This window comes from Tauraco erythrolophus, chromosome 23 (genome assembly GCF_009769465.1).
Source record: "Tauraco erythrolophus isolate bTauEry1 chromosome 23, bTauEry1.pri, whole genome shotgun sequence".
Classification (NCBI taxonomy): domain Eukaryota; kingdom Metazoa; phylum Chordata; class Aves; order Musophagiformes; family Musophagidae; genus Tauraco; species Tauraco erythrolophus.
The window spans coordinates 428,814-444,208 of record NC_141487.1 but is presented as its reverse complement, the minus strand read 5'-3'; the positions used below and the strand labels follow the sequence as shown (position 1 = coordinate 444,208).

Here is a 15,395-nt window from a genome sequence, read left to right as displayed (position 1 = left end):
TCAGCTTGGTCTTGGAGCTACGTGCCAGAGTGTTCTTTGGTGTCTGCAGGAGTGAGGAGGTCCAAAGCATCTGCTGCCACCAGAGCTGTGCTCCTGGCCTGTGAACTCACCATCTGGTTTAGGCGTCACCCGGGGATGCTGGCCTCTGGAAGCGAGCTGTGAACCATGCCTTTGGGGCTGCAGTCACCCGTGGTCTGCAGCAGCATGATGAACGTACAGCTCCGTGTCTCCTTTGGGTGGGGAAGGCCTCTCCCTTCGAGTGTCCACTGAGCGGCTCCAGTAGGAGAAGCGCAGGATTATGGTACTCACCGTTGGTACTCTGAGGATGCTGGGAGCACCCCCGTGCTCGGGCAGGGACAGAAACCTTTCCGTTTCTCTTTAAGAGCCCCCGTGACAGCTCAGGGAGCTGAACCAGGCTGACCTGGCAGGTAAGGCATTCCAGGCACTTCTCCCTGACAGCCCGATCCCGTCGCTGCTGAGGGATGTGGCGCCCGGAGCAGGTCGGCGGGGGCTGGCAGGTGTGCGTGCCCACAGGTGCGGCAGGCTCGCCAGCTGCTTAAACGTGGGAGCGGTGCTGGGGGGGGAGTGACCTCGTGAGCCCACGGAGGCTGCAGGAGGGATTTTGCTGGCCAGCCCCCGGCACGAAGCCTCTCCCAGGAGAGGGCTCAGCCCTGCTGCTGGTGTGTGGGCACTGGGAGGGAGCTGGGAGGGTTTGGACAGGGGTGCTCCCTGCCTGAGGCTGTCCTGGCTGCAGGCTGGCGACGCTCTCACCAGAGAGCAGGGCACGCCTGGCTTTGGCCTGGGCTGTGCTGCAGAGTCAGCGCATGATGCCAAGCATCAGTCTGTCCCATGGTGTCCAAAGGGCTGATTCCCTGGCCCACACAGTTTTCCTGGTCTTTGGAGCTCCTTTGGGCTGGGCTGAGGACAGCCTGGCTGGAAGGTTGGGGACAATTTGTCCCTTGCAGTGTGCTCTTTTGGGGATCTCTCAAAACGGGGTGGCACTCTGCCCTATCCAGTCCTCTCCAAACCTGTGATCCCCCAGAGCAGCCCCCCTGCTGCCATGAGACACAGTGGATCAGAGACCCACCCGCAGCCTGTGGGAGAGGACCCCACGCTGCTGGAGATGGCTGGTAGAGCAGAGATGCATCTGCAGTCCCTGGGAAGGGGCTCCACGCCAGAGCGGGTGGCTGCGCCCTAAGAAGCTGTGACTCTGCGAGGAAGAAGCCCACACTGGAGCAATCTGATAGGTCAGAATTGCATCCTGCGGGAAGGACTCACATTGGAGAAGTTCATGGAGAGCTCTCTCCTGTGGGAAGGGGATCCACGCTGGAGCAGGGGAAGAGTGCGAGGAGTTCTCCCCCTGAGGTGGAAGGAGCATCATAAACAGCGTGTGATGAGCTGACCTCAACCCCCATTAATGCCCCATCCCCCTGCGCCGCTGGGGAGGAGGTGGAGCCGGGAAGAAGAGAGGGGTGTCAGAAGGTGTTTTTAAAATCTGGCTTTGTTTCTCGGTATCCTCTCTGAAGAGAGGACATTTGTTATTCTCTGTTCATTAATTAAATTGATTTGTCCCCAGGCCCAACCCATTTTGCCCGGGGCCATGGTCGGTGGGTGATCACTCCCTGATCTTATTTCAACCCTGGAGCCTTTTGTGATATTTTTCTTCTCCACCCGCTGTGGTGGGGGTGCCAGGGAGGAGTGGGAGAGCGGCTGCCCAGCAGCTCAGCTGCCGGCTGGGCTGAGCCACGATGGCATCCAGGACAGTTGTGTCTGAGGAGCCCTGGGCTGAGGCTGGGATGCAGCTGAGGTGGCTCGAGGGCACCTCTGGGCAGCACTAGGGCAGAGGATGTGGGTTTTGGAACCCTGGCACCCCCAGCTGTGAGGTCGGAACAGCAATGCCTGTGTGCTGGGGAGCTGACCTGAGGTGCTGGTGAGGGGCAGAATGCTGGTCAGACAGTGGCATGGGGACCTACTGAAAAGCTTTTGCAGGCCTGTGCCATCTGCTTCTATTTCTGTTCTGTGGAGAATGGCGGGGTTAAACAGGAACAGTTGCATTGTCACTTCTTCTTCCTTTACTGACAACTCTTTAATCCACATCACAGAAGTCGGCTGAGCTCCACGTTCCCCTTCAGTTAATCTCATTTAACCCTGTTTTCCCTTCTGTATTTCTGTCCTCTGCTCTCCAAATGCTGTCAGAGTCGTTGGCAGTGACAGCACCTGGCAATGGGATTAATTGCTTATCTCAAGTGTGAGGTAACAGTGTAGGCTGCTAATTAAATTTATCAGGAGGGAAGCTGGAGGACCTGTGCAGCCCCAGAAGGTTGAGTGAGGAGAGCTGGCACCTAGAGGTCCAAGATCCTCTCTTTCAGACCTAGCAGCCAACTCCAGTGCCAAGTCCATGGGGCTTGGGTGTTGCCACCTGCCTCCTTCACCGGAGCCCTGTGAGGCAGCATTGAGTCCTCTTCCCTCCAGCACTAAAATGCCCAGGCTGGAGACACCATGACAGAAGTGTCAACAGATCCAAAGGCAGTGGGCAGCATTGTCTGTTGGGTTGTCCAGAGGCCAGCCTTTCCCTAAGGTGACAAACGCCATCATGTGAGGGCCTGGGGACAGGAACAAGCAGAGAATGAGCGGGTGAGACAAAGCGAGATCCATTTGCATGCAGAGCTTAGAACAAGGATCAAGGCATATCAGACAGGATGGGGAAGAATGTGGGAAAAAGTGACAATGTCATTACAACACCCACCTTATCTTGTAAGAAGGGCATGGTTGATGAAGGGAAACAGGGGTAAATTCAGAGCTGGTTGGACATAATAGACTTCTGCACAGGAGAACATCAGAAATGTGCCCCCCCCCACACCACGGGCAGTAGAGACCTAGAAGTGCTGGTGGAGGAGGTTCTGGGGTCTGGGGTACAGCCTCCCCCTTGCAGTGGAGGTGCCACCAGCGTTAGCTCAAGGCAGCCACGATTTTTTCCTGAATCTGGCCCAAGGAAGGAGATTCACCACTCCTCTGTGCCCTGTCCCGGGGCTGCACCATCCTTTGGAGAAGGAGCTCTTCCTGATGTCCACTCCGAACTTGTGATCCTTGTCCCTTGTTACATCGTCTGGCACCCTGAGAAAGTATGTGGGTCTGTCGTCTTTGCATCTGCCCCCAAATAGCTGCAGCTGCCGTTAGATCTTCCCTCTTACCCTGCTTACACCACCCCAGCTCTTTTCACCTCTCCTGGTATGCCTTGTGCTCCAGACCTTCCACTGGACTCTCCTCTTCCTTCCTATCACCCTTGAACTAGGCAACCCCAAACTATCTGTTGCAGCATCCCCAGTGCCTGGCAGAGGAAAACACCTCCCTCGGCGTGCTGGCTGCCCTCCTCCCGGCATGGCCCAGGACGTTTTCCTGGTTGCCAGGAGAAGCAAAGCCAGGCAAGGGGAGCCGAGGAGGACCCTTCCTCCGAGCCGTTAGCAAAGGCTGAAGGTGCCTGTTGGGAACTCCTGTTGCAGGAGCGAGCTGTTTGCTCGGGCTGTGCACAGGAGGTGGGTGGGCTCTGAAGGCCACCAGGGCTGTTTCTGATGCACAGGAGCCCGTTTGGAGCCTGCTCAGCTCACACTGGGTTAATTAAAAAGGAGGAGGGAGAGAGGCAGTGGGACACGGGGCCAGCAAACAGGGAACCCCTCTGCAGCCCCTCCGGCACATTTGGCCAAAAGCTTTTCCTTCAGGCTGAGCCACGGGTGCCTTTCTCCACCGAGCTGCCCCAGGGTGGGCACTGCTGTGGGGAAGGAGCACTGGAACCCTCCTGCCAGCACTGCCCCCAGCAGCGAGTGCTGCAGAACCACAGAATCATGGAATGGTTTGGGTTGGAAGGGACCTCAAAGATCATCCAGTTCCAACCTCCCTGCCATGGGCAGGGACACCTTCCACTACACCAGGTTGCCCAAAGCCCCATCCAACCTGGCCTTGAACACATCCAGGGATGGGGCAGCCACAGCTTCTCTGGGCAACCTGTCCCAGTGCCTCACCACCCTCAGAGGGAAAAATTTCTTCCTTATCTCTAATCTAAATCTCCCCTCTTTCAGTTTAAATCCACTGCCCCTTGTCCTATCACTACACGCCCTTGCAAAAAATCCGTCTCCAAGTGGCCTTCCCTCCCAGATCCCTGGCGTGGTCCTCCTGCAGGGGAGGGCAGGACCTCTCATGGGTCCTTCTCCACGTCATTCCCTTCCCAAAACATGTGCCTTCCCACCTTTCCACACCCTGGGAATGGATGAGTGGGAAACGAGGACACCTGGCACTGCTCAGGCACTCCCATTCTTATCTGGGAGAGCTACAGCCAGTACTTTTAGCAAACCTTCTTCATCGCCGTCCTGGGGTGAAGGGTGCTCTGATACAGTAGGAATTTCTGTGCTTTCCCTGGTTCAGTTCCCTCTTTCCAAGCAGGAGTTTCTAGGGATGCTTTGCCTCTGCCCTCGCTATGAGCTGAAGGGGAAGGATCACGTCCCAGAGCTGCTGTCACCACCCGGGGCAGAAAACTGGGGTGTCCTGGTGTCTCCCAGCCAGTAGTGAGAACATCCATGCTGTTCCAACAGGAGGGGGTTTAACCTCTTTGTGGACATTCAGTTTTGATTTGCTGTTTACTCTGGAAACAAGAAATTGGGTGGATTCCAGATTAAAAGCTGTTTTCTCACCCAGGGCAAGACCTGGAGGGAACAAAACAGTTTTGAACACAGTGTTCGTTTATTTTCCTTCTGGCGGTTGTCATTAGCGGAGGAAAAAAAAATTAAAAAAGGGTTTTGCATCGAATTTCAGTGATTTTTCTTTTCTTTCAACGTGATTTCAGAATATTTATCTTTGGAGAAGTTCTGATTTTCCAGGATTATTTTATCCCATGTTGGTGTGTGGGACCTCCTGGGGAGGAAGAAAAGTTGCCAAAACTTCTGGCCATGTTTTGATGGCGTGTGCAAGGAATGTTAGCATCCCAGCTTGGTGGTTTTGGTGAACAATCATTCAGCCTCCAATTTTTGCCTCACTCTAAGAGCAGCACACACAGAAGTATGAATTGAAGCCCTCAGCCTGTGCCGGGCCAAACCTGGGGAATGTTTTTTCCTCTCGGGACCAGTCGCTAAATCTCAGCAGCGTAGGGGTTTTTGGTGTATCTCTATCTTGATGCAGAAGAAACCTTATAGGAAAGTTGTTATTTTTAAAATAAGCCTCAGGAAGGTGAAAGAGGCCCATGTCTCAAAACATCTTTGATCAAATGACCCTGTGTTTCACCCTGGATGTCAGACTAGAGCAATTTTGTGTGTTGGTCTTATCGTGTTTCAAAAATTGGTATTAGTAGGAGGACCCTGTTACCATTTCAGCTGCGGAGCCACTATCGCTTCTCTCTAACGGAGAACTACGCAGCCATCACCTCTCCCAACAGCTTAACACCCTCTGAGGTGGGTTTGTACCAAGGGGCATGCTCGGAATAGGGTCAGAAATGGAGTCAGACGTGTAGGGGATAGGGGACAGGGAGGGCAGGAAGATCCAGGAACATGAGGAGAAGCCAGTTTTTCAACAGATCCTTCGACTGTAGGAAGCAGGAGGGACTTTGCAAGCCAGAAGAGTGATGGTATTTTTCTGCAGAGCTTTTCTCATTAGAAACTCAAGATAATTTTGAAGGAAGGGAGGTGAAAACTGAAAAACTTCTTTTTTTTTTAAGAAAAAAATAGGTACGTCTCAATAATAACTCTTGCTTATAGCGACCCCGAGCATATGTTTTTCCCAGGCTGTTTTTCTGATCCGCCTCATTCCTGGAAGCCTTGGCAGCAAACTGAAGTAGAAGTTTGTTTAACTCATCTCAGTGCAGAAGCCACCTGCCACCCCCCAGGCTCTTTGTGCTGCACAGGAAATCAACGGTGGCGGAAAGTCGCAACCGGGAGTAACCACTGAGCACCGTGCCCATGAGTGCTTACAGCCGAGCCTGGGCTTGGGCACTGGTGACTCCCTGCCTTGGAAAAGAGTTCCTGGTGTTTAAAGCTTTGCACTGATGTTTTTAGCCACCTGCACCGTAGCTATTAATACTGTATTTCACACTATGGACCAGCCTTCACCGCCCATCTGCTGCAAGCACTGCGCACCCCCCGTGCCACCCTCGCCCACCGTGCCTGCCTGAACACACGTTTTTTGAGTGGCTGTTGCTGACGAAGCATCTTCTTTATCTGTGAGTGGCTTTGAGGTCTGAGCCCCGGTGGAGACAGACCCCAGCGTGCTGCTGCTGGTTGCAGCAGAAGTGGCAGTTTGCGTCTGTGAGCGTGAAGCTGGGGTTCTTTCCTCCCATTTGCACCACCTCATGTCTACTGAATTCCAATTGCCTTCTCATTCCGCAATCACGCTGTCTCATAAAGTCCTTCTGCAACTCTCCACAGCCAGTCCTTGTCTTCCCTCCTCAATATCATAAGCAGAGATAGGCTTTGAGTTGGCTCCATGTCTCTCAGGAGTGAGACCTTGGTGCTATAATAGGTAGTCCGGTTGGTACATCAGTGGTTAAATAATAATTTGGACATTGCTAATTATGAGAAAAGCGTAGAGAATAAAATAGTGAATGTTGTTATGCAGCTTGCTTGGGGCATGACGGAGGTTTGTGCAGCCCAGGAGTCATGGAGAAGGTGGATGGCCATTGAGTGTTCACTGCCAGTGCACGTGTGAGGTTGCATCAAATGAAGTGGCAGTTGGCAGCTTCAAAGCAGAGGGCAACGGTTTCTTCATGCAGCACAAAATTACACCGTGGGGCTCTGTGCTGCGGGATAAAATGGGTGTGAAACATTTGCATGGAATAAAAAAGGAACTGGGTAACTTAGTGGAAGAAACAGCCCACAAGGGATGTGAAATGCAAAGAACCTGCCTTGTAGAAAGTCCCTGGGCTATAAATTGTTGGAGGGTGGGAAGGTATTGCGGGCGATGCGGGTGCCTGGCTCATGCCCTGCTCGTTGGGTGGCTGCTGCTGAGGGGAGGGTTCTGGTGACCTTGAACCTTTGGTCTGATTTGATACAAAAATCAAAAAATAAAATAAAAATCTCCTTTGCATTCGTAATACTCCCCTAGTGAACCCTGTTGCGCACTGATGTTTGGGGAGTAGGGGAAGAGACGTCTCCCCATCCCTGCAGGCAGCACGATCAGCAGCACCTGCCTGCTCAGAGCCTCCAAACCAGCTGCTCCTTCTCCACTTTGGTTTCTTTAAATTGTCAGGTTTTGGCTTTGGGCTCTGCAAAGCCCCGAAAGGTGTTTTGTGGCAGCGCTGCCAGACTCGGGGCATCCCCGCCAGCCCCTGTCCGCACCACTCACTGCTGCCCTTGGTTCTTTTCCAGGCTGCCCATCGGGGATGTTTAAGGCCAGCCAAGGGGATGAAGGATGCATCCACTGCCCAATTAACAGCCGGACGACTTCGGAAGGGGCCACCAACTGCGTGTGCCGAAATGGATATTACCGGGCGGATGCTGATCCTGTCGACATGCCATGCACCAGTATGTGGGGTCTGGGCAACTGGGGGGGGACCGCACACAGCTGGGAAAGGAGATACTCGTTAGTTGAAGCACTGAGGGATGCTTAGCAAAGGCATCTGCCTCAGTGGGATTTTGGAGGAGGCCAAGGGACTCAGAGCACCTTGCCCAGAGGAGCCTTGCAGGCATGGAGCATGGGGCCTGGGTCTTTCTTACCTTGGGCCAGTCTGCACTTGCAAACATTGCACGTGCAAAGAGGACAGGAATTTGGGTTGTTTTGTGCTGTTCCAGGCAGTGGGATGACTTCACTCTGGGGCTATACCTTGACGAGAAGACCTGCACGTTGGCACACAGGGGATTGGTACAAAGGAATCAGAAACGCTACACAAAATATCTGGTGAATTTTGCCAGGGATGCCATGTAATCATATTAGCCTGGGTCAAGAGGACAGGTTTTGTTCCTTCACTTGCCTTTGGTTGTTCAGCTTGCTCTGCATGTCCCTGACACCAAAGGAAGCGCCCGGCTCAGCTCATGCCTGCTGCAGAGTCTGGGATGAGGGAAAGGAGGGGGTGCAGCTGGTCCTGTAGCAGTGAGCAGGGCTCGGGCTCTTACACCTTTCTGTCTATTCCCTTTACAGCCATCCCCTCTGCCCCCCAGGCCGTCATCTCCAGCGTGAATGAGACCTCTCTGATGCTGGAGTGGACCCCGCCGCGGGACTCCGGGGGCCGGGAGGACCTGGTGTACAACATCATCTGCAAGAGCTGCGGCTCCGGCCGTGGGGCGTGCACGCGCTGCGGGGACAACGTGCAGTTCGCCCCCCGCCAGCTGGGCCTGACCGAGCCCCGCATCTACATCAGCGACCTGCTGGCCCACACCCAGTACACCTTCGAGATCCAGGCAGTGAATGGCGTCACCGACCAGAGCCCCTTCTCCCCGCAGTTCGCATCAGTGAACATCACCACCAACCAGGCTGGTAAGATGTGGAGCTGGGGCTCCCAGCAGACCTCTCCAGGAAGGGGAGATGGTGGGCAGGGACCTCCTGGTCAAGGGGTGCTGAGTGAAACCCTATGGGATGAGCAGGGCTTGAAGGGGAGAAGTGAGGTGGCATGTGGCACGGTGTGACTTCTGTAATGCTGGTGATGATCAAAGTGCATGGACCTGGCAATTTCTGGGTGAATCTCAAGCCTTGGGTGTGAAAAATATCCCTTATTTCAGTGAAAAGCTGGAGCGTGCCCCAAGGAAGACTGCCTGCCCCCCGTCACTGCAGCAGAGCAGCTCCTGTCGCTGTGCCCTGGTGCCTCAGCATCCCTCCCTGGTGCCAGGCGCATGGCTGTTTCCGAGGTTGTTGCCTCGGAGCATCGGTTGCACGCGCCGTTGGGGGGTTGCAGACACAGCAGCAGTGCTCAGCGCTGCTGACAGCCTTGCTGCAGCCCCTGCTGCTGCTTCTGGTTCCCGAGGAAGGATGGTAAGATTAGCTCCAGCATTTTGACACAAGCAGCACTCTGCTCTGACTGCAGAGAAAATCAAGAGGGCTGTGAAAGCAAAGGAAAGCTGGACAGAAGAGGGGCTGGGAGACGGATATATGGGATGACCACCTGGAAAGCTGCTCCAGATCAGTGCTGCTGCAGAGTCACCTTGGTGAATAAGACCAAGCAGCAGAGCTGGAAGGGTTTCATTCGGGGTCTCCAGCTCTGTGCTGGCCTGGGGATTTGCTGCACTCCCTGTGCGCAGGGTGGTTTTGCAGGGGGAAGGGACGTGCCAGGGTGTCTGGTAGTGCTGCTGCTAGGAGATTCACCAGCAGCCCCCAGACAGCTGCTGTGCTGGTGGTAGGATGCCCTGCAGAGCTGCTGGTCAGGGCTGCTCTCCCAAGCCCACCTGGAAGCCATCTGGAGCTGGAGCACAGGCTGAGGCTGGGTCTTTGCTTAATCTGATTACATGGTGGAAGCATGCCAAGAAGGTACAAGTGTGCGTGGGAGCAGGTGAGTTTCTGTGGTCCCTCTGAGCGCTGCAGCAAGTGTGTGGGGAGTGTGGGTGAACCAGGCTGGCCCAGGCACTATGTGACCGTCAAGACTGAATTTGGAAGTCATGGATGATTGCATTTCCACTGAATTTCCTGGAGCTCGTGGCGTGTGCTGGCTGCAGGGGACAGGAGGTGTTTGGTGTGGGGTAAAGCAGCAGTGGTGCAGATGGACCTCACTTGGCTGGGCATACAGAGCGCCCGGACAGAGGTAACCTGCAAAAATGTCTTGGTCACCCATGAACCAGCAGTCTGACCTCTGATCTTAAGTTAGCTCAGGAGCTGCAGGGTCACAGTGTTTTCAGTACAGTATCAGGAGCCCTGAGGGCAGGTTTAGCACAGCGTTGAACCATGGCTGCGAGCAGGAACACGTCTGCGTGTGAGGAGAGAGGAACTGGCCTGGGACAGTGACCTGTTGCAGCTCCTTTACAAGGACAGGGTGGGCACGATGCTACCTGGAGCTGGGAAGGGGCTCTGCACACCCCCAGCAGCGTTCCGCACTATAGACAAGTTATGTAACGCCTGGATTTTGCACTTTGCAGTTATATGATGTGCTTATTACCTTCATGTACTGCCTGTGGCTATTTCCACTTTAGCAAAACCAGAGAGCTGAGTTGCAGGCAAATCCTTTTCAGTCCCCTGGATCCTCCTCCTTGTGTTTTCCTTGTTTGACACTCCTTTATTATCAGGGCTCACACTTCTCAGCCTGTGTGATGTCTTTCTTAATGTATCTATTCATTAGCACTAAACAGTAACTGTCTGCTTGCTAATTCCTCTGTAATTAGAGGCTCTGAATTCTTCTGCTTACTCTGGGCACCGCCTGGCAGCCTTGATGTAGATCATTAGCAGTTGGTAACAGAAGCTGCAGACACAAAGGCAGAGCTGGGACAGGAGAATGGAGGGTTTGTGGGGAGAGGAAGGCGTGCGGAGGGAGGAGAGGGATGAGTCTGGGGAAGCAGTGATTACAGCCTCCCTCTGCCTCTGCTCGGGCTTGAGCAGCCAGCTGAGGGTCCTTCTCCAGCAGAGCAGAAGACCGATACGTGATGGGGTCGTGCTCCCGCCACAGCTGGACGATGGCCTCCCTGCAAAGCGCCCGCTGTGCTGGGCTTCAGGGACCTCCCAGCCCTGAAGAAAGCAAAGCAAAATTGCCCTGGTTCACCCAGGGATGAATGGCCCACCGTTGGGGGACCACCTGTGCTTGGTGCTTTTGGGACTGAGCGAGAGACACTGCATCACCAGCAACACCTTTAACCTTCAAGTATCATAAATTCTTCAGCATCCCAGGAAAAGCTGCTGTGAGGGAGTAAGAAAATGATCCCCATGGAGCAGCCAGAGGGCAGGTACCAAGTGTGGCCAGTGAAGTGGCACTGGGGGGTGCGATGGTGTGGCGACTGTCATCCCGAAAGGGGATACCTTTCACCTCGGTGTTCTCCCAGAGAAAGATGGCTGTGGTCATTACTGTACCCCGCTCCAACAAGGTCTGGATTTCACTGACATTGGCCTTTACATCAACATAACTGTTTTGGTAGCAGGACGTTTCTCCTCATGTAGACACAGGCAGCGGGTAGCTTGTCTCAAGGAAAAATAAGAGTTAATTAGACCAAACTGAATCATCCTGCCTTGCTACGAGGTGACTTTCTAGAATGTGGATCTTCCCACGGCTCTTTGTGGCAACGTCTATATTCTTCATCATAATTTCCTGAACTAGATGTTGTAGCCAGTAGCAGCTCTACTGCAGACAAGCTACTTTCCTTGCTGGTCTTGCTGGTCTCTTTACACATCCAAGTGTCAAGTGCTACCTCGCTCAGCCACGTGGGCAGCTCTTACCTCCCTGGTGGCTTCTGTCTTGGTCCCTTCAGGTGCTGCTTCCCTCCATGCAGTCTCCCATTCTGCAGGAAAGATCTGCATTTTGGTTTCCAGACCCAAGCACAACCTTATAATCGTTTTCGTGGGCTCAGTCATCAAGCCATGATCGTTGCTCTGCACAGAAGTTGTCATTTCCAACACTGCTGTTTTGGACACTTCATGAACGATTTGCCAGCAATGTTTTCGTATCATCTCCCAGATCTCTAATAATTTAAAGGAGAGGTGCTGCCTCCACTGTGCTGGACACAGTATGAGTCCCTGCTGAGTGCCAGCCTCGTTTAAAACTGATTTCACGTGTTGCATATGATGCTGATGCTGAGCCAGCAACTGTGTCTCACACACTCAAAGTCTGTGCACTCTGCTGAACTACGGAGTTCAGGAAAAAAATGACAAGTTTGCCAAGAGCTACTTCCATAAACTCATGCTACTGTGCCTTATTTGGGCCACAGGATTCCATCAGGGTTTGTGGAAGGGACGTTTGGGGGTCTGTTATCCAACCTCTTGTTTGGACTATCACCAAGAGTAGATCTGCTGTAGCTTTTTCTAGCTGGGTCTTGGAAAACTCCATCTCTCTACTAACCTGTCCCAGGACTACGTCACCCTCCTGGGAAAGATGCTTCTCATAATTTCCAGCCCAATTTGTGGCTTGTGCCCCTTGTTGCATCACCTACCCCTGGTGGGAAGAGTGAGTTTCCACCCTTTTTTAATGGAGCTCCAAGCAGTTGTTGCTGCAATTAAATTCGCCTTTAATGTCTTCATTAGCAGGCTCAGCCAGCCCAGCAATCTCCGTGTCTTATGAGCCCTGTGTCCCAGGCTGCCTCAGTCATCCTTAGCTGGATCTTCTGCAGTTCTTCCTGGACCCATGGCCTCGTGTTCTGCATTGGTCAAGTTGATGTTGCCCTTAGACTACCCAGGTTGATGCTGACCGTGGACTACCCGGTTTTGCCCTTTGCATTTCACTGTAACATTGTCATCTTTTCAGTCCCACCAACAAAGCGATCAGCAGTCCAGACACCATGGTGCAGAGAGGAGCCCCGAGGGACAGGCCACCTCCCTTCTTGGGAGAAGATTGGTCGAAAGAGAGGAGCCAGCCCCAGCCCGTGCTTGGAGGCGGTTTCCTGGACCTTCTCTTGCAGTGAGTGTCCTAAAAAAACCCCAAGGTGTTTAACCTCCACAAGGGCAGGTTTAGTTACAACAGGAGGTGTGATGTTTCAAAGTACAGAAAATTAGAAAGGACGAGAATCAACAGAATAGAAATAAAAAGAGCTTGGGATAAACATCCCCTTCCCACCACCTCCTTCTCCCAGATCGATCTTCAGCTAATTCAAATTTACCCCTTCCAGCAAACGCTGCATGATCGCCTCTGCCTTCCTAGGAAGTATCTTCTGCTGCCTCTGAGGCCAGGTTGTGTTTTCTTTCTGCTCTCCTCAGCAGGTGTCTTCTTGACCTCCAGCTCCATGCTGTGCATCTCCCAGCTCACCCTCCACTTGCCTGCCCGTCGCACCCTGCGGCTGACTGGCACCTCTCCCTCCAGCTCCGCAGCTCTCCAAGGAGGGAGATGCAGGAGCTGCCATCTGACACAGCCAGCCCTGTCCTAAGGAACTGTGATGTGGCCAAAGAAAACAAGCCCAGAGCGCAGAGACTGGGTGCCACCAAAAGCCTTTTCTCAGCCGTGCCAGATCTGTGCCAAGAGGGCGGTTCGGAGCCATGCCAGCATCCTGGGAGGGAGGGCGCAGGAGGGAAGCCAGGGGTCAAGGAGCTGAGCGTGGCCCGAGCCCTCGGGACAATGACACTTGACTAATTGAAAGCCATGCCAGGCGTCAGCCCGCCTGCGGGGACAGCACGCAGCCCCTGCGTGCTAATTTGTGCCCGTTCTTTGGGGAGGATCGGGAGGGTGGGCAGTCTTGGTGCTGTGAGGCTTTGCAGGCTCCATCCGCGCCGCGGGCAGGCGGAGTGTCCTAGGAAAGTGGCCGAGGGAGGGGGCTCCTTGGGCAGGGATGGCTTAAACAGCAGATGGGAAGGGCACCTTGGGATAACAGGCTGTGGCTTCTGCCGTCTGAGAAGGGAGGAAGAACCCCAGGGCTGCATCCGGAGACAAATTGAAGACCTCTCAGTGACAGGGGAAGGAGAATATCCAGATTTTGCGGAATGCGTCCCTTTTGTGAGCGACTCTTGTGTCACATGGGATAAGAGGGAGGATTAACTCTGATGTCAGAGGCTCTTGGCTGCAAACAGCCAAAAAGAGCCATCAACAGCTCGTACAGTGAGAATGGCAGCCAGTGTGTGACAGGGGATAAACCCATCAGGAGCAGCATCCGCAGCGATGGACTTTACTGGCACAATTTCTCCCTCCCTATGGATCCAGATGACTTTTGATGATTATTTGCATTATTGTTCTGGGTGGCATTCTACAGCAGTATGTCACGACGTGGGTCCTTTGGCTGGGGAGATGTGCAGCTCACACCTGTGCACCACATTCACGCCAGACATCATTAGGGTTTGAATTCTGCTTCGCAGTGGCAATGGCAGCCCAGGCACGTGTGTCCCACCCAGGCAGGGGCTTTTGGACAAGACTCAGAGGAGCCTGTGACCTCAAGGACAGCTGAGTCCAGCCTGGTGCTTATGCAAAGGCTGGGGAGTTCAGCTGTGAGTGGTGAAGCACACACAAGGCGGATCCTGGGAAGTGCAAAGCACCAGAAAGGAGGATTTTTCTTTCATCGTCAACCGGCCATGGTCGGTGAGCTTTACTGCCAAATGCAGCAGGGAGCATGGAGCGGTCAGAGGAGGAGAGTTGAGAGAGAGGAGTGGAGCCAGGTTAGCAGGCAAGGTGGAGATATAAGGCTGGTAGGGACTAGGACTTCTCACCAGCCATCCAGGCTGCTGTTTGCTTGTCGCGTTGGTTATGCTGCAGGCTGGACAGAGAGAGAACTGTATGGCCTGGGACACATGGACTCTTGCTTTTATCTTCTCACTTCCATATCTCATCAGAAGATCTGGCTGGCTTCCGCCTCCAAAGGGGTGCAACAGCAGCGGCCAGTGCTCCTCTGGACACAAGCACGGACTCCTGGTTCTCTCCGTGCTGCTCGCAGCCGTGCCCTGAGCTGCTGCAGTCAGGAATTACTTGTCTGTGAAACAACGACCTGGGAAAGTGTATGTAGAAATCACCTGGAAGGGTTGGAATGAACTTTCCAAACCTTGAAAGCTATGAATATCTATTTCTTGTTGCCTTCCAGTATAAAAGTAAAAGGCAGGAGACTGTAGCATCCCAGCATCTCAGATCTCTTGTCCAGCCTCCCACCTACAGCAGGACTGCTGCCAGCACTACATCGGGGCCGCCGTGGCGTTGGGTAGGCAATTATCAGTAAACCCCAAAGGCAGAGATCTCCCCACACTTCCAGTGATGTGTCCCAGACCTGCACCACCCCCCTGGTCAGGGAACTTTTCTCGACGTCCGACCTGAACCTCCCAAGCTATGATTTATGGTCATTGCTCTTTGTTATACTAAGATTCAAAGGTTCAAGCCAAGAGATGTTTTAGATCAGCCTGCATATCAATTATCCTCACGTTCAGTCCTGTCTTTGGCTAAAGCATCTTTCAGAAAGGCAACCTGAACTTGAGACACCAAGAGACAGAATGACCATCAGGTTTTTGCAAGTCTATGTAGCTTGTTTTTGATTTTGAGATCACTGGTTTTCTGAGGAATTGCAATAGACACTGACTGTCTGGACACCAGTAAGACATTTGATTTGGAAAACTACTGGTAAAGCTGGAAGTCTGTCCTAAGAAGACTAGGAAGAACTGCCTAATGGGAGACTACTGACACCTGAATGGGGAAGCATCAGGCTGGACTTAGGTGGCTAACTGAGGTCCATGAGAAGTGCTCTTGTATTTCTTGATGTTTCAAGATCTGGTAGGGTATTTCTCATGCAGAAAACTCACACAAAGCATTGTTAGGACAGAGGAGGACCACGTTACCTCCAGGAAGGTGCTGAGAGGTGGAATAACAGAGTCAGGGTGAAATTCAACAACGGAAACAG

General features: G+C 53.4%; 1 protein-coding gene across 3 annotated transcripts in view; it reads left to right on the top strand.

Moving 5' to 3' along the window:
- EPHB2 (EPH receptor B2) overlaps positions 1-15,395 on the top strand; it is a 129,805-nt gene that overhangs the window by 76,589 nt on the left and 37,821 nt on the right. For all 3 annotated transcript variants that reach the window (XM_086625563.1, XM_086625564.1, XM_086625562.1), the window contains exons 4-5: positions 7,344-7,499; positions 8,113-8,448. In XM_086625563.1, coding sequence (XP_086481689.1) covers positions 7,344-7,499; positions 8,113-8,448 — 492 coding nt within the window. The remainder of the gene's footprint in view (positions 1-7,343; positions 7,500-8,112; positions 8,449-15,395) is intronic.